Genomic DNA, 17,891 nt, shown 5'->3' on the forward strand with positions numbered 1-17,891 from the left:
TCTATAAGTATTTCAAGATTATTTCATTATTCTCAAATTAGTATCGGAGGCAGATTTATCGATGCGTGAAAATCGTCTTTCCATATTCCAATCTTCAGGTATAACTGAAATTATTTTCAACGGCCCGACGACCGCAGTCTTGATGTTACGCGACACGCGACAACTGCTCGGGGTAACTGCAGTAGCAGCAGCAGCAGACCGCGGCGGTGGAGTCGTGCACGTGAATTTATCCACGAGTCCAGGTCGCAACAGTTGAATTCTCGGTTTCTTCTCATCGCTTTTTGCGCTCAATGACGACTGATCTCGACTGAAATGCGCCACTTGAAACGAAGCTCGAGATCGACCGTTTTTCTCGTAATCAGAAACCATTCCGAAGTTTTTCGGTTTACAAAAAAGTAAATTCAGGAAAGTTCGACGAAATTTCTTGTTCATTATTCCGTATAAGAAGGGATTGCAGGCCGAATTCGCGAACGATATCAAACATGAAGCGCTTAATGCGTTTGATATCATAATGTCTCGCTCGGTACTCGAAGTATAAACGCTCCAAATATTTATAACTTGATAAGGAGTTATACAAATACAGAAAACTCCAAAAACTATAAAAATCGTAAAAGACGATCTCTTCTCTAGGCGATAACTGATATAGTGACCGAAACCGCGGTGTCGACTTTTGTCGTCCGGGACGTGGACGTCCCAAGTCCGGGTCAACGCGTGGATCTTCCGCTGTTGTTGCCAGGCGACGTGAAATATTCTTATGTAGCAGAAAGTGAGGATGAAAAACGGAACAACGAAGCAAACGACGAAAGAAGTGAAACTATAAGCTTCACTGGCGGCCCACTCTATAGAACAGATTGACCGCACTGCCGTGAACACGTATCCTTGTTGGTTTAGCAGTGGAATCGTCGCATCAATTAAAGCTATGACCCAAACTACGACTATCATAGCGACTGCTTTTCTTGATGTCATCGTTTGGTAGTATTGGAGCGGTTGAGTTATTGCCAAATACCTGAAACGAATAAATCAATTTATTCTTTGAATGGTAATTACCATTCACAAAGACGTGTGTCTATTTCACGAATGGCATCAGAAAAAAAGTCGACCCGACAAAACTGGGAAGCGGGCAAAAGGACGCGTTTTCTGAACCACGAGGGACAATTAGATTGTGGTTCATGAAAATGATTAGACTTAGGTTCTGCGTTCATCGGATGATAAAATAGATTACAATATAATGAAACACTAGAGAATAATTAGAGAGAGCCACGCAGACGGGTGGACGACGTCTTCATCATTTTTTTCCTACCAGACATTAGAGGAAGGCAGTATCATTATTAACCCTTTAGGTTTCCTGGGCTTTATAATCAGATTTCGGAAAGCTTGTACAAAATCTGTTGGCGAAAAGCTCGAATTCGATGAAGTTACTTTTTCATTTGGTAATCTTAGACTTTCTTTTTTGTAAGATTATTTTGTCCTCGTGACCTACCGATCTATAGATACAGCGGAAAGAGTCAATAATCCAGCGCTAAGAAACAACGTATTTGTGAAACCAAATAAGTTACACAGCGAAGTATCGGGAAGTAAATGTCCTAATCGGAACGATGCGACCAGTGTAAACGGCATGACCAGAATTCCTCGCATTAGATCAGCGATTGCTAGAGATAATATGAATAATCCCGTGGCTGTGTTAACGCTACCCGTTTTGTACACCACTATACACGCCTATGTAAAAAAATGGAAAAAATTAATTCAAAATTTAAAAACCTACGAAAGCTGCACAATGTGCGGAATGCCAGACCTACCAATGAATTCCCGAATGTTGCAAAAAATACGATCACCATCAAAAGTACTCCTTGCGCAACATAATATTCATCACTTGGAGTTTGATGGCGATTCGCCATAGTCTCAGAGAGAGAGAGTTTTAAACCACTAAAACCAAATCAATATACACCTAAACTTGATGTTAGTTTTTACGGTATTTTTCGCTGACTTAGTAATCACATGAATTTCGAACTTTTTTTATTCGAATAAGAAACAAGATAACAATAACTTCTAAAATCTATCTTACCTTTCACATTATGAATAATAAACGCCTACCATAAATTTTCAGTGATCGGATACATTTGTTTCACACTTTCTCCTTGAATTGTGGAACGCAGTTTTAAATGATTTCTCTTTCATCACGATTTATATTTATCTCATCAAATATACTGACCAATTAACAACAAATAAGTTGAATCGATCGTCGCCGCCGCACGTGACACGACTGTATTGCCGCTGATCCGGTTATCGGGCTGATGCAGGTTTGCTGCGCCAGCATCGCAATCCTCGATCGTTTCAGGTCGATACGCCTTCGTCAATTGGACAAAAATCGTCAGGCCTATGTATACATTTTTAAGTTGTGACAGAGTCAGAAAAATTCATCCCAATCAGTCGCTTGCCGGTTCAGACTGAATGGAAGATTGTTTGGATGAACCGGAACCGAATTTCCAATTATGTACTTCGATTTTAAAATATTCTGTTATTTCGACCGCCGATCACACATCTATATCTGTACTTCGATTTCCGATTTCAAAATCAAACCCCCTGTTTCGCTCCCGGCAGGTGTGGTGGGTCTGTAAGGGACACTCAATCGAAAAATCAAACAAAATTTACCAGCCAAATAAATAAATAATGGGGACAATCCCTATTTTAAGATAAAAAAATAATGCTCAAAACGCCCCGGTTCTGCTGCCCATGGTATGGCAACAGAGTCTGTAGTCCCTGTGAAAATTCAAGAGAGCACTCTGCTGCATTTGCAAGCTCTTAGGATTGTCAATTTCTGCACTCAACACCGCTGAGACCCGGCCGCGTGGTACATGGACGTTTTCAGTTTAGTTTTGACGAAGCTCATAGACAGCATGGTAGATTTGAACCGGGAGCTCCTTGTATAAGAAATAATAAAACTAAACACGGAAATGAATAAGAAATAATAAGACTAAAAATATTTCCAAATCTTTTCGTGTTTCCCAACCTCTTGAGATCTTTTCTGTTGTTGTTTTAAGCATTCTATCGGCTCAGTAATAAACAAAACAAATAACCAAAAACCTTATCTAAATCAAACACACAAATATCTGATTTGATGGAATGCTCCAAATAACTGATGAAAGATCACACGCCATTTTACCTATGGCACACCCTATCACTGCTGTAACTGTTAATTGTTTTAGGGCTAATATCTGGGAGATACATTTTACTCTTTTCTAGAAACAATGTTAAACAGCTATAAACGTGATTAGTTATCGATAGTAAAATTATTGTCATGTTTTCCCTGAAATAGCGTTGTATTAAATGAGCGAACTGATAATGTTTGAAGACAAAGTGCTGCGAAAATTCTAGTTTTCTAGTAAAAATGATGTTAACGAAAATGAAATATAGAACGTTAAGTTAATACTAAGCTTTGTGGGATGACTTTGTAGGATTTGTCTCTAGTTTGAATGCTTTTATGTCGAGCTGTTTTTAGAATACAGTTCACTTGTTAACAAGGAACTAGCATGATAATTCCTCGAGTACATACCTGTCATTTAGCGAGGTATAATTTTTGTCATGAGAATAAAATAGACGTTTCTGTTTTAAAGAGTCTATGGTTTGACCATCGATGTATAAACTATAGTTTATAGTTTAAACGTCCATGATTGGATTGTTTTTGAAATCAGTCCACGTGTTTGGGGATCTTATATTATAATTCCTCGAGCACAACCTGGCATTTTGTATGAGAGTAAATATAATTGAAGTCTCTTTTTGTTAAGTTAATTAGCTTCTCTGAACTTTGTTAGTTCACCAGTCAGTGGCTTTCATTATCTTGCAATCCACCCTTTTTTCAACCATATTCCCACCAACATGGTGCGGAGACGAGTATCTCCCCAAAATATGATAATCGATTATATCATTGGCAATACAGTACAGCACCACTTTATACCGGACACACTGACACTTGTTGACCGATTAGAAGCGAGTGTTGAGCTGCCGAACAGTAATTGCGAAATTAACAATCTTTTTTGATCGTCACTATAGCCATCACAGGGGTGGATCCAGACCGTAGCCGTATTGTCCAATACGGTCTTAGATTTAACGCACCCTTCGAAATTCCTCGGCAATATTTTTTGACGGCATATATATTACACCGCCTGCTAATTTCATATGTGCACTGATTATCGGTTTTATTTTTATATGCAGGAGCAAAGTCCTGAATAGTAAACTTTGCAGGGGCGGATCTAAGGGGGGGGAGGTGGCTCGCCGTTGCTGCGTACCGGGCCGCTTGGGAGAGACACTGCTACTCTGTGGTTTCTTCCTAACAGACGCAGCTTGATAAGTTCGACATTCAGGGTTATAAGCCTGAGCACTAGTTCGTCGGGTGTGACTCCGGCGGCCCCCTCAGTCCGGGGCCGTCGATTATTTAGGATTGACTTTCCGGCGAAGACCTCAAAATTCCGCCGGATATCCGGCCACTGAAAATCATACAGTAAGTATGACTCAAGAGTTCTATTGAATTTCTTAAATACTTCCTCTTAAGCACAGGGGCTCGTATCAGAGTCGGTGTAATGTAAAAACGATAATCTGATAATCCAATGTATATAGTATATAAAATAACTTTATTTATTTTACATATACTATATACATTGGATTAATAGATTATCGTTTTTGAAACAACTCTGATACGAGCCCCTGTGCTCATAAGAGTTGATTGAATCATACGTTTTGAAACCGTAAGATTGACCCGCGACAGTATAGTCTCAGCTATCGACCGTCAGGTGCTGCCGCTGTGTATATCATTGACGGTGTATATATGAACTAAATCTGGTCCTGCAAGTCCTCAACCGTCTTTTAACTGGTTGTTAGCCACCTACAGGTAGTGAAATCCAACATGCGGAAGTAAATTGTGACATGCGGGAAAATAGTTGACATACATGAGGAAATGATTAATGGTCACAAGTTCGCCTTGTAGTACAGTACAGTCCCTGGGTTGACACAGCGGCATCTTCTAAAATGTCGAAAAATCCAATCTTATTGCGGCTTATTGCTTACTGCATAGGCGCATTCTGGAGTGTATTTGTATGTTTGCATACGTGTGTTCGATTCATCAAAAATCCAACTGGGTTGTTTAGAAAAGTCGATCACAAGAAATCAAAAGATTTGTATGATACAACAGAATGGTCTCACAAGTACCTAAAGTTGAACGTATGTCAGATTTTTGTAGGAGATTTCTTTTAATAATAAAAGAATCGGTTGAATATCTACAATCGTCTTAAACATACTTTCAATGTCGATTGTCCGCTCATTTCATTTTCAGGAGGTGAAAATTCACTATGTTGAAGCTGGAGATGCTGAAAAACCATTAATGCTTTTTGTTCATGGCTTCCCTGAATTCTGGTATTCTTGGCGTTATCAACTCCGTAAATTCAAGGAGAATTACAGGTAACATAATGAATACCAAATATTTCATTGTGAAGACTATACATACAATTCAATACGAGACAAATGTTAATTATTTTCTGATATGATTCATATAGAGTTGTTGCACTTGATCAAAGAGGATATGGTGAATCAGATAAACCTAATGACATCGACAGTTACAATATTCGTAAATTGACTGGTGATTTGAAGGAACTAATCGAGGGTTTAGGTAAGCATTGGATGAAGCTTTATTTAACTTTATGAAATATCAGTATAACTTGTCTATTTTATACTTCAGGCAGTGAGAAGTGTTATCTTGTTGGGCACGACTGGGGTGGTGCAGTAGCATGGGCTTTCACTTATCAATATCCTCAAATGGTTGAAAAACTAATCATCATGAATTGTCCACATTCTGCGGTATTCCAAAAACACATGATGCAAAATCTTTCCCAGTTCCTCAAATCTTGGTGAGAATTAAACACAATTGTAGATTGATCCTACCAACAAACGAATTCAATCGCATCAATCTTTGAGCTTCTGAAATGATTTGTTAATTATTTTAGGTACATGTTCTTCTTTCAAATGCCCTGGATTCCGGAATTTCTGCTGAGTACAAACGATTATGGGTTCATTAGACAGAATTTCGCGGCTGCAACTCCTCAAAGGAAAATGGGAATGAGAATAAATCCTTTGAATAATGAGGAAATAGAAAACTACAAATACACTTTCAGTCAACCGGGTAAACAAGCAATATACAGCTGCAGTCACTAACAAAACTATATTACCAATATACCCAGTTCTGGGACAAATACATTGATGTGGTTGATTTCGTTTCAGGAGCACTGGTTGGACCTTTGAATTACTACCGTGCAGCATTTCAAACAGCACCTCTGTTAGTGAAGAAAATTGAACGACCCGTGCTGGTGATCTGGGGAGATAGCGATGGAGCGTTAGAAACTCAACTAGCTGTGAAATCATTAGAATTCTGTGAAGAGGGAAGACTAAAGATTATTGAAGGATGCAGTCACTGGGTTCAACAGGATGCATGGCAAACTGTCAACTCACAGATGGAAGACTTCTTATCCATTCAGTAGTTGCGATGAATTATTATTATTACTTATTCTTAAATGCCTTTGCTGTGACCTACTATCACCACATTACATTGTTTTTTGTATTATAATTACATTAAGTTGCTTTCAAATATTTTGCAAACTAAATAACGAATAAATTTGAAAATGTGTTTGACATTAGTTATAGAAAGGAGGATTTAAAGCACCGAATATTATTCTCGAAGAATCGAATAAAAAACAAAATATCATGAAATATCTACATATTATTCTTACACATATAAAACTTCAACTCTCGCGACAAAATCTGTCCATAAATTTTCCAATCGTTTTCTGTCTTTAAATTCATGCTTCTGTTAATGTCTATTTATTGAAATGAAATCAAGCACACGATGCACAAACTTGATTCAATGCTAATGGATTATGGTCACTGAGGAATACAAGTTGTTGTCTACCATCAGTCGTTTTGCCTAAAAGAAATAAACTCCTTAGTTATATTCATTTCAAGTGATCTATTTCTAATAGTAAATTCAATGATTTTACCTTCAGGATGTTGTATCCACAGTCGATCTTCATAGTAATCCATACAACTGTGAATCTCTTTTTCAGAATACTTCTGAACTTCTATCGGAATAAATGGATCCAACCATTCAAATCCCTGAAAACCGCAGATAAACACTTTAAATCCAATCTGCTACCTGTACCCATCCCTTCAGATATGAAGTCCGGATGATCTGTTTTTCCATACAAGGTACTTAGTCTATTATCTACGGGGCTGGTAAAAATCTGCATCTGTCGATTTTGTAGGGATGGCATTTTGAGGTGTGTTGATCACCCACTACGCTAAAGCTGTTCCCCTGGAACCCCTTGACCTCACGAGTCGTTGGAGTCGTTACTAGCCGACCAGAATCCGGTCGTACCAATCACAGCGCTTGTAACAAACCGACATTAGACTTCTGTTTCTTTTCTCGTTAAATGGACCAATCTGCGAACGTTTTACCGATCAAGGAAGTATTTTGCAAATCGATATATGACGTCATACGCAACAGCGCCAGTAATGTAATCACGCTTCGTGAGGCCAGGGGGCTGGTGGAAGCGAGTTCCGGAGTGATACTGGACCCCTGGCAAGCGAGGATGGTTGGTCACAGCCAGCAGATTTTCTGAGGGGTGGTCACTGATGGCTGATTATTCGAGGGGTGGCCACTGATGGCTGATTATTCGAGGGGTGGCCACTGATGGCTGATTATTCGAGGGGTATATGGAACAGACAGCTGTAATCTGTAGAACTAATCCGTAATACATGTACACGATTGATAACTAACAAGTATCAGAATTCATTGTATATTTCTGACCTCTTTAGCCAATAGATACTTTGGCAGCCACGATTCCCTTCGTTCTAATGATTGAGCTTTCACATCCACGGTTGCGACTACAGCGCCACCATTCTGTAAAATACGACAAGCGTCTTTAATGATTGATTAATCAGATTGCTGTAGAAAAAGTATAAACTGAATCTTGCTCGGATCATACTAACCCAGTTGGCTTGTAATGCTTTCTTGAAATGATGAAGAAGGGTAAAACATTCAGTCGGGACCTGTATTAAATATAATAATATGAATGTAGTTAAGTGAAATTCACACTAAAATCCTAATACAAGGTGGCCACTTTGCTTTTTCCCTGACATGTATGTTGTATCTGCGTAGAATCCAATCAATTAACAAAGCCAGATTCATAAGACACAGACGGAAAATGTTTGATTTCATGATTTTTTAAAAAGAAATCCCTGGCTTTCCCTGATCTCCACGTAAGTGACCACCCAGTGATACACTAAACACACTTACAATTTTTCCTTGTTCATCCTTAATTTGAGCTGTTCCCCACAAAGCATTCACACCATCTATGGCTACCAACGTTTTAAACCTATCGACGAAAGAAATATCATAAGAGTCTCATTCATTAAGTTTCATAAAACTTTCTTGTTCTAAATGCACCTACCCTCGTTTTGTAGTTTGTTCACGAAGTTCTTTCATTATAACACCGATACAGTCTGACGCATATTTCGGTCGATTGATTCCCTGAATTTGATAGATAAAATGATCGAAGACATTTCTACGGAATCTTTTAAATTTGTAGATCACAAAACTGATCATCGATACAAACCTGATCAATGATTGCATTTATATCAGATCCTTCTTCTGTCATTTCACGTTTACTCCATGTATATTGTTTACTTGTTTTCAACTGTAAAAATTCATTATATTATAGCAGGGCCCCTACAGATCAATCATTCCTGGATATACAGGGCCCCTACAGATCAATCATTCCTGGATATACAGGGCGCCTACAGATCTACTGGAGTTTTAAAGGAGAAAATTTCTAATTTTGAGGAATCACTTTCATATCCCAATTAAGTACGATCCTACTAAATTGTACCGTTTATCTCGGTAAACCGTTAATTTAAGCAAATTTTTATCATTTACACTACCTAAACTTGGTTTCTAATTCAGTAACCTCCTGTAGATGTACCTGTAGTTGTTTAAGCAGCGTTCCGTTCCAAATCCTGAACTGTTTTAACCATTCGACCGATTGAATAGGAAGATCAACGCGTCCAGGTTTATACGTCGAAACGCTTATATCTTTACATCGCCATAACCAAGTAGCAGCTAAACGTACATTGTCGAAGAGATAAGAGCTGTAGATTTAGCATCAGTAAAGAGAGACAAGAGTCTAGTGTTTAATACATACGCGAGCTGGCTGTCAGAATAATCCAATTGTTCACCGCGCAGTAATGTATTACATGAGCTAGTGACAGAGATTTACCAGTTCCGTGATTACCATCTAATCATTCATAATCATAAATGAAAACAACGAACAAACATTTCTAAGTTTAATTATCGGCATTGAGGAATCTGATTTAGTTAGGTTTAAGTTGAAGATAAAGGTTATAACCAGGTAAGGAAGAACTATGATGATAAAGGATACAGAGTATATAACGTATTACAGGTACATCATAGTTAGCATTCTTCATGTAATGAATGGTTTCTAAAGCTGGTTTTCGCACCATTAAACAACACTCCTGAAAAGTCTTCACCTGGAAAACCATATTGAAATAAGTTAATTATCAAGTGTGCATTCTAGTTAATCACATTCATGAATTCATGATCTCAGTCTTACGTCTTTAGTGAAATCAACTGGCATAAAATGATGAAGCCATGTTTCGTAATGTTGGTTTGGAACAGTATAAAATTGACCTTCTTGATGTAAACTATGTTGACTCTACAAAATCACAAGACACATAATTATCAAAGCGAATTCTTTTCATTATTCTATAGACATCGACCTTCCCTAACTTACAGGATCTGTGTAATTTGTTCTGAAGGCTGGACGACGCTCTGCTGTTTTTACATGACTAGCTTCTTCAGACATTAACTGTTCTATAACGCTTGGGCCCGGTTTCTGCGATGGTTCATTCTGTTCAGTTGTTCCGGTACTATACCGATAAACTCGCCCGCAGACTGTTGTATAAATAAATAAAAATTGGAATTGAATTGCCGTTCGTCAATCAGGCCTAAATCAGTTTTGTTCAACTGAATATGAGTGAGATTGGGGGAATACTAAGGGGTTTTAGGAATAAATATGCTCCTTCAAATGGTGAAAGTGATTGAGTCTCATTCGAGGCATCATGAGAGGTATTTACCGGAATTTAAACGAGAAATCCTGAAAATCCGTGAAATCATGGGCGCTGCCATCTTGTCTGACTAATTACCACCCGGAACCGCGTGGTTCACTACTGACGGTTATTGCACTGACCCGGCGCCGGTCTCTAATTGCATTTCCTTTTTGCGGTATCTTTGGTTTCAAATTGACCAATTTTACGAACAATAGCATCAATTGTGTTTAGATCCTGCCAACCCCATCCGTTCCGACCCTCAGAAAGTTTTGTGGAGGACATGCTGTGACCGCTCCATAGCACCTCTTGCCGCAGTCGATGAGAAAAGACAATAACAGGCAGAGGTCTAGTTGAATAGAAATAAATTTTATTTGAATAGTTCTCAAATATTTGCAAAATAATTGAAAGATCAAGATGGACGGATTATAACTACCAGTTATATACAGATTGACAAAATGTATCTCAGTAATCGAAGCGGTGCATGAAGAATAATTATTGTTTTGCCTATTATTCAATAAGTATTGACACAGTAACTGAAACCGTTTCCTCCATCTACGAAACATCCTTCCAACACAATCAGCTGCATCTATAGCGGCCACATAAACACACATCATGATACATACATACATACAACAGGCAAAATCAAACACTATCCATATACAAATATAGAGCAGTATCCACAAAATAATGGAATCTTAATTCAGTTCAATAGTTCAATATGAAAGTTCACATTTACTCCAATTACTGGAAACTGGCTCTAAAAAACAATACACGTCGAGCAGCATGAAACATACAACAATCACTCTCAACTCACTCCCAGCAATGAATACTGCGTGGTGTGTCTTAACAATTTAAAATAACTTCTCACAAGTCTGTAAGCCACATATCAAGTTCAAAGAACATTTTAGTGATCGCGTTTATCGTGAGATTGACATCGTACAGAAGTTATTTTATCTTATTCCGACGTCCGATAACATAGCTTTTATCAAATTTATGGTAAAACAGTTGTAGTTGATCTGTCTATCAGGGTCTCGTCAAAATATGTAATCGGCTAAATTAAGGATTTCTATTCAGAGAATCCCGTCTCAATACAGTTTCAGTTACAGTATCAAATCATATTGGAAAATTATGTGTAAGAACCTGTGTTACTTCACTTCATGTTATTTTTAAATTTTTTTACATTTTCACAGAATCAATTTCTATATGATTTTCCACGTTGTTTTAAATTTTCATGTTTCAGCCGTCAAATACATTTAAACTAACACGCACAATATACAAAATGTTACAACATTTATTGCAGTTTTAAGAGAAATTATCACATTGATGATTTTCCACTGGCATGTGGTTGTTTTTTATCAGCAGTTTCTTAGTGCTTTTAAGAGCAAGGACAGCAGATCGAAAATTTTAAGGGAGAGCATCATGACACATAGTCGTGGGTTACATTTTGACCCTTTTTTGAATACATGTAACTGATTCTAGGGTAATGAAAACTACCAGTTATATTCTTTCTGTAAGTACTCACAAAATACTCAATGAAAAACAGAAATCAATTAAAATTCTAGACAAAGCAAACATCATACATGGAACTTATAGATAAATCTGTAACTAAATTGTGTATTAATCTAGGTTTGCTATACAAAAACAACATAAAACGAAAAACTAAACAATTTACAATTTTAATTACTGTTCTGATAATTCTTGTTCCTGTGTCGACTCTTCTACTGTCACTGGTTCCTCCACTATTTCCTCTTTATTCTCTATTTTTTCCTCATTTTCATTATCATTCACATTAGCATCCTCAGTTTCGGGCTCAGTAACATTTTCCTCTGGTTTTACTTCATCTAAAATCAATAATTCATTCAAATGATAATACACGATAATCCCTGATTCACATTAGAATTCGCAGCCCTGAACCAACTCTCTTCAAACACCATTCAAGTGTTTCGACAATCACTTTTGCAATACAGTAAGTCCATTATTTTAAGTTGGATCTTTCTGGAAATTAGATGCAGAATTATGTAGAAATTTGGCTTATAAAATCTGACTCAAATGGGCTCGACTGTACATATAACTGTATTTGTAGAGCGAACATTGCCTAAGTTTAAGCAGCAGATTGAACGCCTACCGGTTGCCGGAATCGGACTATCGAATGAAGAATTGCGGTTGTTTTTCCAGTCGACTAAACGTTCCATACACGGTCTGTTCGCGTGATTGACATGCTTCGATACTCGATACATCATTTTATGAGCCATCGCTATACCGTACTGTACTCTAGACGAACTGATCGCTTCTTTATCGTTCATAGCTCGAGCAATGTCGTACGCCTTCGTGAAATACATCGCAGCTTCCTCGTATTGACTCTACAGTGAATATATACATGCACACATTTTCACAGAATATTCCGATAGATAATGCTGTTAAATTTGATGCATCACCCCCACAAAATGATTATATTGTAACTTTTAATTATTCGGACGATCCCCAGATTTATCAAAATCTCTCTTTAAAAAAAAAAAAACAGTAAGGAATGTTATTTTTCAAAAATATGATTGAAAATAACATTCATGAAGCGTGTTTCTCTTAAAACGAGATCTAGAAAAATCTCGAATAACATAAGAAAAATTAACGTACGATCATCGGGATCATTCTATGCCGTGAGTACAGCAGTTTATTATTCATCGAGCTGTTCTGTGTTTTAGATGAATTACTTACAAGTGAATTGAAAACTGCCCCTAAATCGCTACAAGCTCGACTGACAGCTTTCTTATTTTCACTTCGTTCGGCAACTTCCACAAACATTTTCAGATACTTGATCGTTTCGTCAATTTTTTCTTGTCTGAAAATTCAAGAATGAACATGATTCCAGACGACATAAGACTATATGTGCTGTAGTATTAGTAATATAACACTTTACCTTTGATAAGCCTGAGCCAGAGCCTCACACGCTAATCCTAAACCATCATCATCTTTTAATTCTTGGCACATTTCAAAGAACCTCATCAGATACTGAAAATACAAGAAAACTAAGGTATTCATTTATTCTACATTTCAAGGGCGAAGCATTTCATCGTAATGTACCAGAACGAAATACTTACAACTAATGCAGTTTCAGCGTCTGCGGTTTTCTCATAACCCTGACCCAATCTATAACTGGCTTCACCTTCAAGTTTCTTATCTCCACCTTCCTGCGCCATGTTGTATGCCTTCAGTAGATATTCCAAACACTGCGATTCATCGGTTGGTTCCAGTTTATACGCGATTGTTGTATATATTCGAACAAGATGATTACAAGCCTCCGCGTGTAAAGTTTGATCGTTATTATTCAACCAATCGTCATGATTTAACGTTAGTTCGTGATAAGATTCGAAATGTTCAGCAGCGTTGGAATAATCTCCTGAAATTAAACGGACTGACTCTTATTAATCGATGAATTATGAAACAGTTGACGTAACTTAACGTACATAAAACTTCTAAATAAAATAACTCAATTGAAAAACACATTATATCCTCAAATAAACCAAAATCTTTCTAGAAATTTCTTTAATTTGGCAAACAGTGGACTCTTTTCGATTCGGATCCAATCAACTTTGAAATTGTCTAAATTGTCTTTTTTTCTCATTCGATACATTTTCACTGATACGTACCATTTTCCTCTACGGCTAAACCCATGTTACAGTGACCCTCAGATAATGTGAGATTGTCGTCATCTGTTACTTGTGAACTGATTGATAAACACTGACTGAAGAAATGATCCGACAGCCATTTATCGGATGTCTGTTGGAAATAACGAGCGAGCTCGTGCAAAGATTTATAAACTACTTTCGGGTTTCCTGCAAGAAATTAAAAGAAAATGTTCAAATATCTTAGAGTACGGTGAAAATGATGAAAACGCTTTGTAAATTGAATTGAAAATATAAATTGGGACTCCAAAAAGTATTAATGTGAAAACTCATTCGATGACTTCCCCAAGTTAGATTACTGCATGATGATTCCTTACTAGTGAAGACAGGGATCCTAGAGACATGACCCTAGAGTTTGATAGCCTCCGACCGAAACTTAGGACGATCAGATGCATTGTTTTTCACCGGAAGATTTGCTCTATAAACGCAATGCATCTGATTGGCTAGACTGGTGGTCGCTGAGTGGCAACCTGTCTGCCTAAGAAATCTTGGCCCATCTTCATTTGTGTTAGCGTGAGTATCGGCGGGAGGCAATCAAACCCTGGCAAGCGAGGGTGGAGCTTATGTGTAACATCGTTTCTTATGAATTATTATTATGCATTTTTGGTGTCGAACAGCCAGTATGTTACGGACCCAGGGGAGATCGCAGACAAACCTCTTCGACCGCCAGATTCAGCTTCAGTTAAATATTGCTGTAATACATTCAATTTGTCATGTTCATCTTCGAGTAGAACTTGATTCCACGTGATTGAATCGGGTCCGGCTCGTTCGCGATCAGCTCTCTGTTGATTCACTAACGCAAACAGCTCCGAAAATGAACGATGAAATCCTTTTTCCAACATATCTAAACATAAATTATGCAGATACGAGTTTCGGTATCTGAAACATAGAAGACAGAGAAAAATTCAACCCCAAATTTGAACCTACTCTTAACGAATGACCCAGAACATAACGTCATCTAGTGGGGATTAATTGAAATCTTACATCGATGTGTCCGGTTTTGTTAACATCGGTTGCTGAGCTCGTAGATATTGATGTTTTAGTTCTCGCTCTCGGTCGGCTTTGCCTTGAGCTCTTTTTATCGGTTTTAAATAGATTTTGTTCGGTGTTTTAATCGTATTTACTGGAATCATCTCTTCCATCATCATCGGAGTTCCTGATGCTGCTCCTCCAGCAGGGCTCCCAGCCGCCGAGTGACTCATTGCTGTCGCCGCCGCCATTTTTATTCACTATAGAGTAAAAATAAATAATTAGGTTACATTCAATACTTTCCACAGTAAAACCACCTCAGCATTTTTGACTGAACCAGACACTTCTATAGTAATTGGTGCCGTGGGTGACTTTAATAAAATGACGACAGGTCAGGGAGCCAAGAATGAAAGAAAACAGGCAAAGGCCAGGGGCTGAAAGAAATTTGTCCGTCAGTTGTCACTCAATTTCAATACCTGTTTGATAATCAAATTAGTTTTTGCTTGATATTGTTGAAGATCCTTTCCTATTTTTCCTGCTAAGTTATGAATTTACGCCGAAACTTGTGACCAAACATCTTTTAAAGGCACACTAGGCCCAATAAACAAGTAAACTGAATACTAACGAAACAAAATGGTGAAAAATTGTTTCCGCAGTTACTAAGCAACGGACAGAATTGACTCGTGTCTACCGTAAATCTACTGCCGCCGCAGTAAGGTGTATAAAACAAAATATCCCGAAAATACGTGTAGATGTAATATTCAGAAGTTAATTATTGATAAGTGTGTTGAGATAAATATATCATATAGATAGCTATTCATCTAACGTTCACTGTCTCTGTAATTGTGGGGTTCGAACTCAATATATTATCCTGCGTTATTATCTGTATACGGATGCAATAATTTTTTGAATTGGAATTTGAATTGAATTGTATAACCCGCATGCCACAGTATGAATATAGACCGATGTCAAATTAACCTGTTATGTGCTGCCCTCGACGGTGAATATGCTGTATTTGTGGGATCCTCGCTTCCCTCGGCGTGCTATCAATCATAACTCGTTCAAAAGTAACTCAAAGAGGTTTTTCGATGCCTGATCAAAATTGAATGCCATATGATTATGGCGGAAAATAGAATTGCGGTGGGCGGAAGGAATAAATGAGCCCTGTCAGGCTAAAACGCCAAAAAGTCGACTGGTCGGGGGATGGACCCGGTAACAGACGACGGGCGCCGCGGCAGTGCGGAGTCGTTCAACCATCATTGTTAGGCGCACACCTACTACAATTCTACAACTACTACATCCAAAGGTCCGCACTTCATGATTTCATTCAATACTTTTGTTACCTCAAATTCCAGTAAAATACGATTGTTTTCAGAATATTAAGTTAATGTGTGGCTCTATAGACTGATTTTTTGTTGGGGCTCTCTTTTACTCAATTTTTGTCACACAGGTTTCGCATCTGCGGTATGTTTAACGAGTTTAGCTTGTCCGTCGGACTTCAATCGTCAAACTTAAGTTTTAAATGTTACAACTCGCAAAGGCCCATCGATAGCATCGAAAACTTTCTCGCATGGAACATTAAGTAAGTTAGGCCTATGCATTATCTGGAATGAAACAAACTCTTTAAAACGGATCAATATGGACTTCTAACTCAAACTCTTACAGTTAAAAGTCAGTCTTACAGTTTTTCGGTTTCGGGTTCGGTTTGATTTATGTATCCGACATTAACTGACAGATAGGCCTACATGCAGTGCAGAATGGGTTCATTTTAATAGAGAACCGCAGTTTATGGTGCGAAGATGGAAAGGACAAGTTTAGTGACCCAACGTTGAGATGATAGCTCGTAGCCAATAGTATCTCGACCATTCTTTGTGTTGCTCACGTATGTCTCCCGTAGAGATCAGAATCATACCCACCTCTGGCGAATATAATGTAGTCTGATTGTTCGAATTTCTTATTCTATCCTTCAGGATTTATTCGGAATGGAATTGCGCTGAAACTAATTCAGGATTTATACAAATTGTTCTCAAGGACTGAACTGTTGTTAAAAACACACAGATTAAAATGAATAATTGACTTTGAATCTCGGGATAATCACTGGATTCTACATACACACAGAGGATTGGTTAAACTGTGAGTTAGAAAAGATTAACAGCTGAAATTATGTTTTATAGTTAGCTACTAGGAACTTACTTGGTGAGTTAGTAAGTTATAGAAATGCATGGAAATCAATACAATTTCAAATAGAATGCACTGAATTAATGTGGGCTCTTTTAGTGAGGGTCCTGGAGGGTCTGATGGAGAAAGCGGTTTATACCTAACATCTTTGTTTTAGGGCCTGTATTTCATGCTTCTTTTTCCAGGGTTTCTCTCTATTTTCAGGTGTTTTTCTTTTATTTCCGAATTTCTAAATCATTAATTTTCAAAACATTGTTATACTAGACAACGACTATGTAAATAAATTAGTTGAAATAAACATGACAATTTCAGGGTCATCGCCGAGACAAGACCCCCTAGGCCGCAGAACGCCGGTTCAAAGTCTACACCCCAACACAGAAGCTTGAAAAACAAGAGTGGCCTGAAACAGGTGCGGCTTGTATGTTCTATTTCAGTGAGAAGAACAAGACCCCCGAGTCACAGAAGATTGAACCTTAAAGATGACAGAGTGACTTGAAAATTTCAGTGTGAGCTGTTAAGATTCATATTCTATTTCAGTATCCCCTCACACCTACCCTCACCCTAAAACACCAAAATATGATCGTAGGTTCACTTAGAATAGATAGTGATAATTCGTAAATTAGAACATAATTTCAGCTGTTAATATAAAATACAGTACTAATTTCAAGTGGAACTCTGAAAATAAATGTTTCTTTTCAAGTGGACCCGATTGAAAATGTTTGACGTGGGTTATGTGTGATTTGAGTAAGATGAGGAGTTGAACTCTACTTCTTATAGAATACAAGTTACACAAACTGGTTTCAGGTTTAGATAGGACCCCCAGTTTTATAACTCCTTACCAGAGAGGTATTCTTAACTCGTATCAGTGAAAACATTATCTATTGCGAGCATAAATTTATC

General features: G+C 37.8%; 4 protein-coding genes across 4 annotated transcripts; 1 reads left to right on the forward strand and 3 right to left on the reverse strand.

Moving 5' to 3' along the window:
* Positions 1 to 18: 18 nt before the first annotated feature.
* LOC141905313 (histamine H2 receptor-like) lies at positions 19 to 1,895 on the reverse strand. Its single transcript, XM_074794151.1, has 3 exons — positions 1,797 to 1,895; positions 1,481 to 1,716; positions 19 to 1,006 (listed from the first exon to the last, which is right to left on the reverse strand). Exons 1-3 carry the CDS (start codon positions 1,893 to 1,895, stop codon positions 19 to 21), a joined length of 1,323 nt encoding a protein of 440 aa, XP_074650252.1.
* A 3,044-nt stretch (positions 1,896 to 4,939) lies between these two features.
* Positions 4,940 to 6,759, forward strand: LOC141905821 (epoxide hydrolase 1-like). Its single transcript, XM_074794871.1, has 6 exons — positions 4,940 to 5,211; positions 5,324 to 5,448; positions 5,544 to 5,656; positions 5,726 to 5,894; positions 5,991 to 6,166; positions 6,265 to 6,759. Exons 1-6 carry the CDS (start codon positions 5,020 to 5,022, stop codon positions 6,519 to 6,521), a joined length of 1,032 nt encoding a protein of 343 aa, XP_074650972.1. The 5' UTR covers positions 4,940 to 5,019; the 3' UTR covers positions 6,522 to 6,759.
* Positions 6,726 to 10,240, reverse strand: LOC141905820 (small ribosomal subunit protein mS29-like). Its single transcript, XM_074794870.1, has 13 exons — positions 10,192 to 10,240; positions 9,849 to 10,009; positions 9,669 to 9,770; positions 9,477 to 9,585; positions 9,240 to 9,332; positions 9,021 to 9,157; positions 8,655 to 8,735; positions 8,490 to 8,569; positions 8,336 to 8,414; positions 8,029 to 8,088; positions 7,847 to 7,939; positions 7,038 to 7,152; positions 6,726 to 6,964 (listed from the first exon to the last, which is right to left on the reverse strand). Exons 1-13 carry the CDS (start codon positions 10,229 to 10,231, stop codon positions 6,876 to 6,878), a joined length of 1,239 nt encoding a protein of 412 aa, XP_074650971.1. The 5' UTR covers positions 10,232 to 10,240; the 3' UTR covers positions 6,726 to 6,875.
* A 286-nt stretch (positions 10,241 to 10,526) lies between these two features.
* LOC141906035 (uncharacterized) lies at positions 10,527 to 15,456 on the reverse strand. The gene is made up of 9 exons (XM_074795184.1): positions 15,290 to 15,456; positions 14,829 to 15,073; positions 14,500 to 14,723; positions 13,809 to 13,994; positions 13,260 to 13,558; positions 13,079 to 13,170; positions 12,877 to 13,000; positions 12,290 to 12,524; positions 10,527 to 12,005 (listed from the first exon to the last, which is right to left on the reverse strand). Exons 2-9 carry the CDS (start codon positions 15,062 to 15,064, stop codon positions 11,845 to 11,847), a joined length of 1,557 nt encoding a protein of 518 aa, XP_074651285.1. The 5' UTR covers positions 15,065 to 15,073; positions 15,290 to 15,456; the 3' UTR covers positions 10,527 to 11,844.
* Positions 15,457 to 17,891: the final 2,435 nt, after the last annotated feature.

Source organism: Tubulanus polymorphus, chromosome 5, assembly GCF_964204645.1.
Source record: "Tubulanus polymorphus chromosome 5, tnTubPoly1.2, whole genome shotgun sequence".
Lineage (NCBI taxonomy): Eukaryota > Metazoa > Nemertea > Palaeonemertea > Tubulaniformes > Tubulanidae > Tubulanus > Tubulanus polymorphus.

Coding starts and splice junctions, on each gene's coding strand:
- LOC141906035 (XM_074795184.1), bottom strand. CDS start 15,064: ATGGCGGCGGCGACAGCAATGAGTCACTCGGCGGCTGGGAGCCCTGCT. Junction 14,724..14,828: donor ACAAAACCGGACACATCGAT/GTAAGATTTCAA, acceptor TCTATGTTTCAG/ATACCGAAACTCGTATCTGC. Junction 13,559..13,808: donor TTTAGCCGTAGAGGAAAATG/GTACGTATCAGT, acceptor GTTTAATTTCAG/GAGATTATTCCAACGCTGCT.
- LOC141905313 (XM_074794151.1), bottom strand. CDS start 1,895: ATGGCGAATCGCCATCAAACTCCAAGTGATGAATATTATGTTGCGCAA. Junction 1,717..1,796: donor CAACATTCGGGAATTCATTG/GTAGGTCTGGCA, acceptor TTTTTTACATAG/GCGTGTATAGTGGTGTACAA. Junction 1,007..1,480: donor TCCGCTGTATCTATAGATCG/GTAGGTCACGAG, acceptor TATTCGTTTCAG/GTATTTGGCAATAACTCAAC.
- LOC141905820 (XM_074794870.1), bottom strand. CDS start 10,231: ATGATTTCACGGATTTTCAGGATTTCTCGTTTAAATTCCG. Junction 8,736..9,020: donor CGCTGCTTAAACAACTACAG/GTACATCTACAG, acceptor GAATTTTTACAG/TTGAAAACAAGTAAACAATA. Junction 7,153..7,846: donor AGTATCTATTGGCTAAAGAG/GTCAGAAATATA, acceptor TGCGGTTTTCAG/GGATTTGAATGGTTGGATCC.
- LOC141905821 (XM_074794871.1), top strand. CDS start 5,020: ATGTCGAAAAATCCAATCTTATTGCGGCTTATTGCTTACTGCATAGGC. Junction 5,657..5,725: donor GGAACTAATCGAGGGTTTAG/GTAAGCATTGGA, acceptor TTTATACTTCAG/GCAGTGAGAAGTGTTATCTT. Junction 5,895..5,990: donor TCCCAGTTCCTCAAATCTTG/GTGAGAATTAAA, acceptor TAATTATTTTAG/GTACATGTTCTTCTTTCAAA.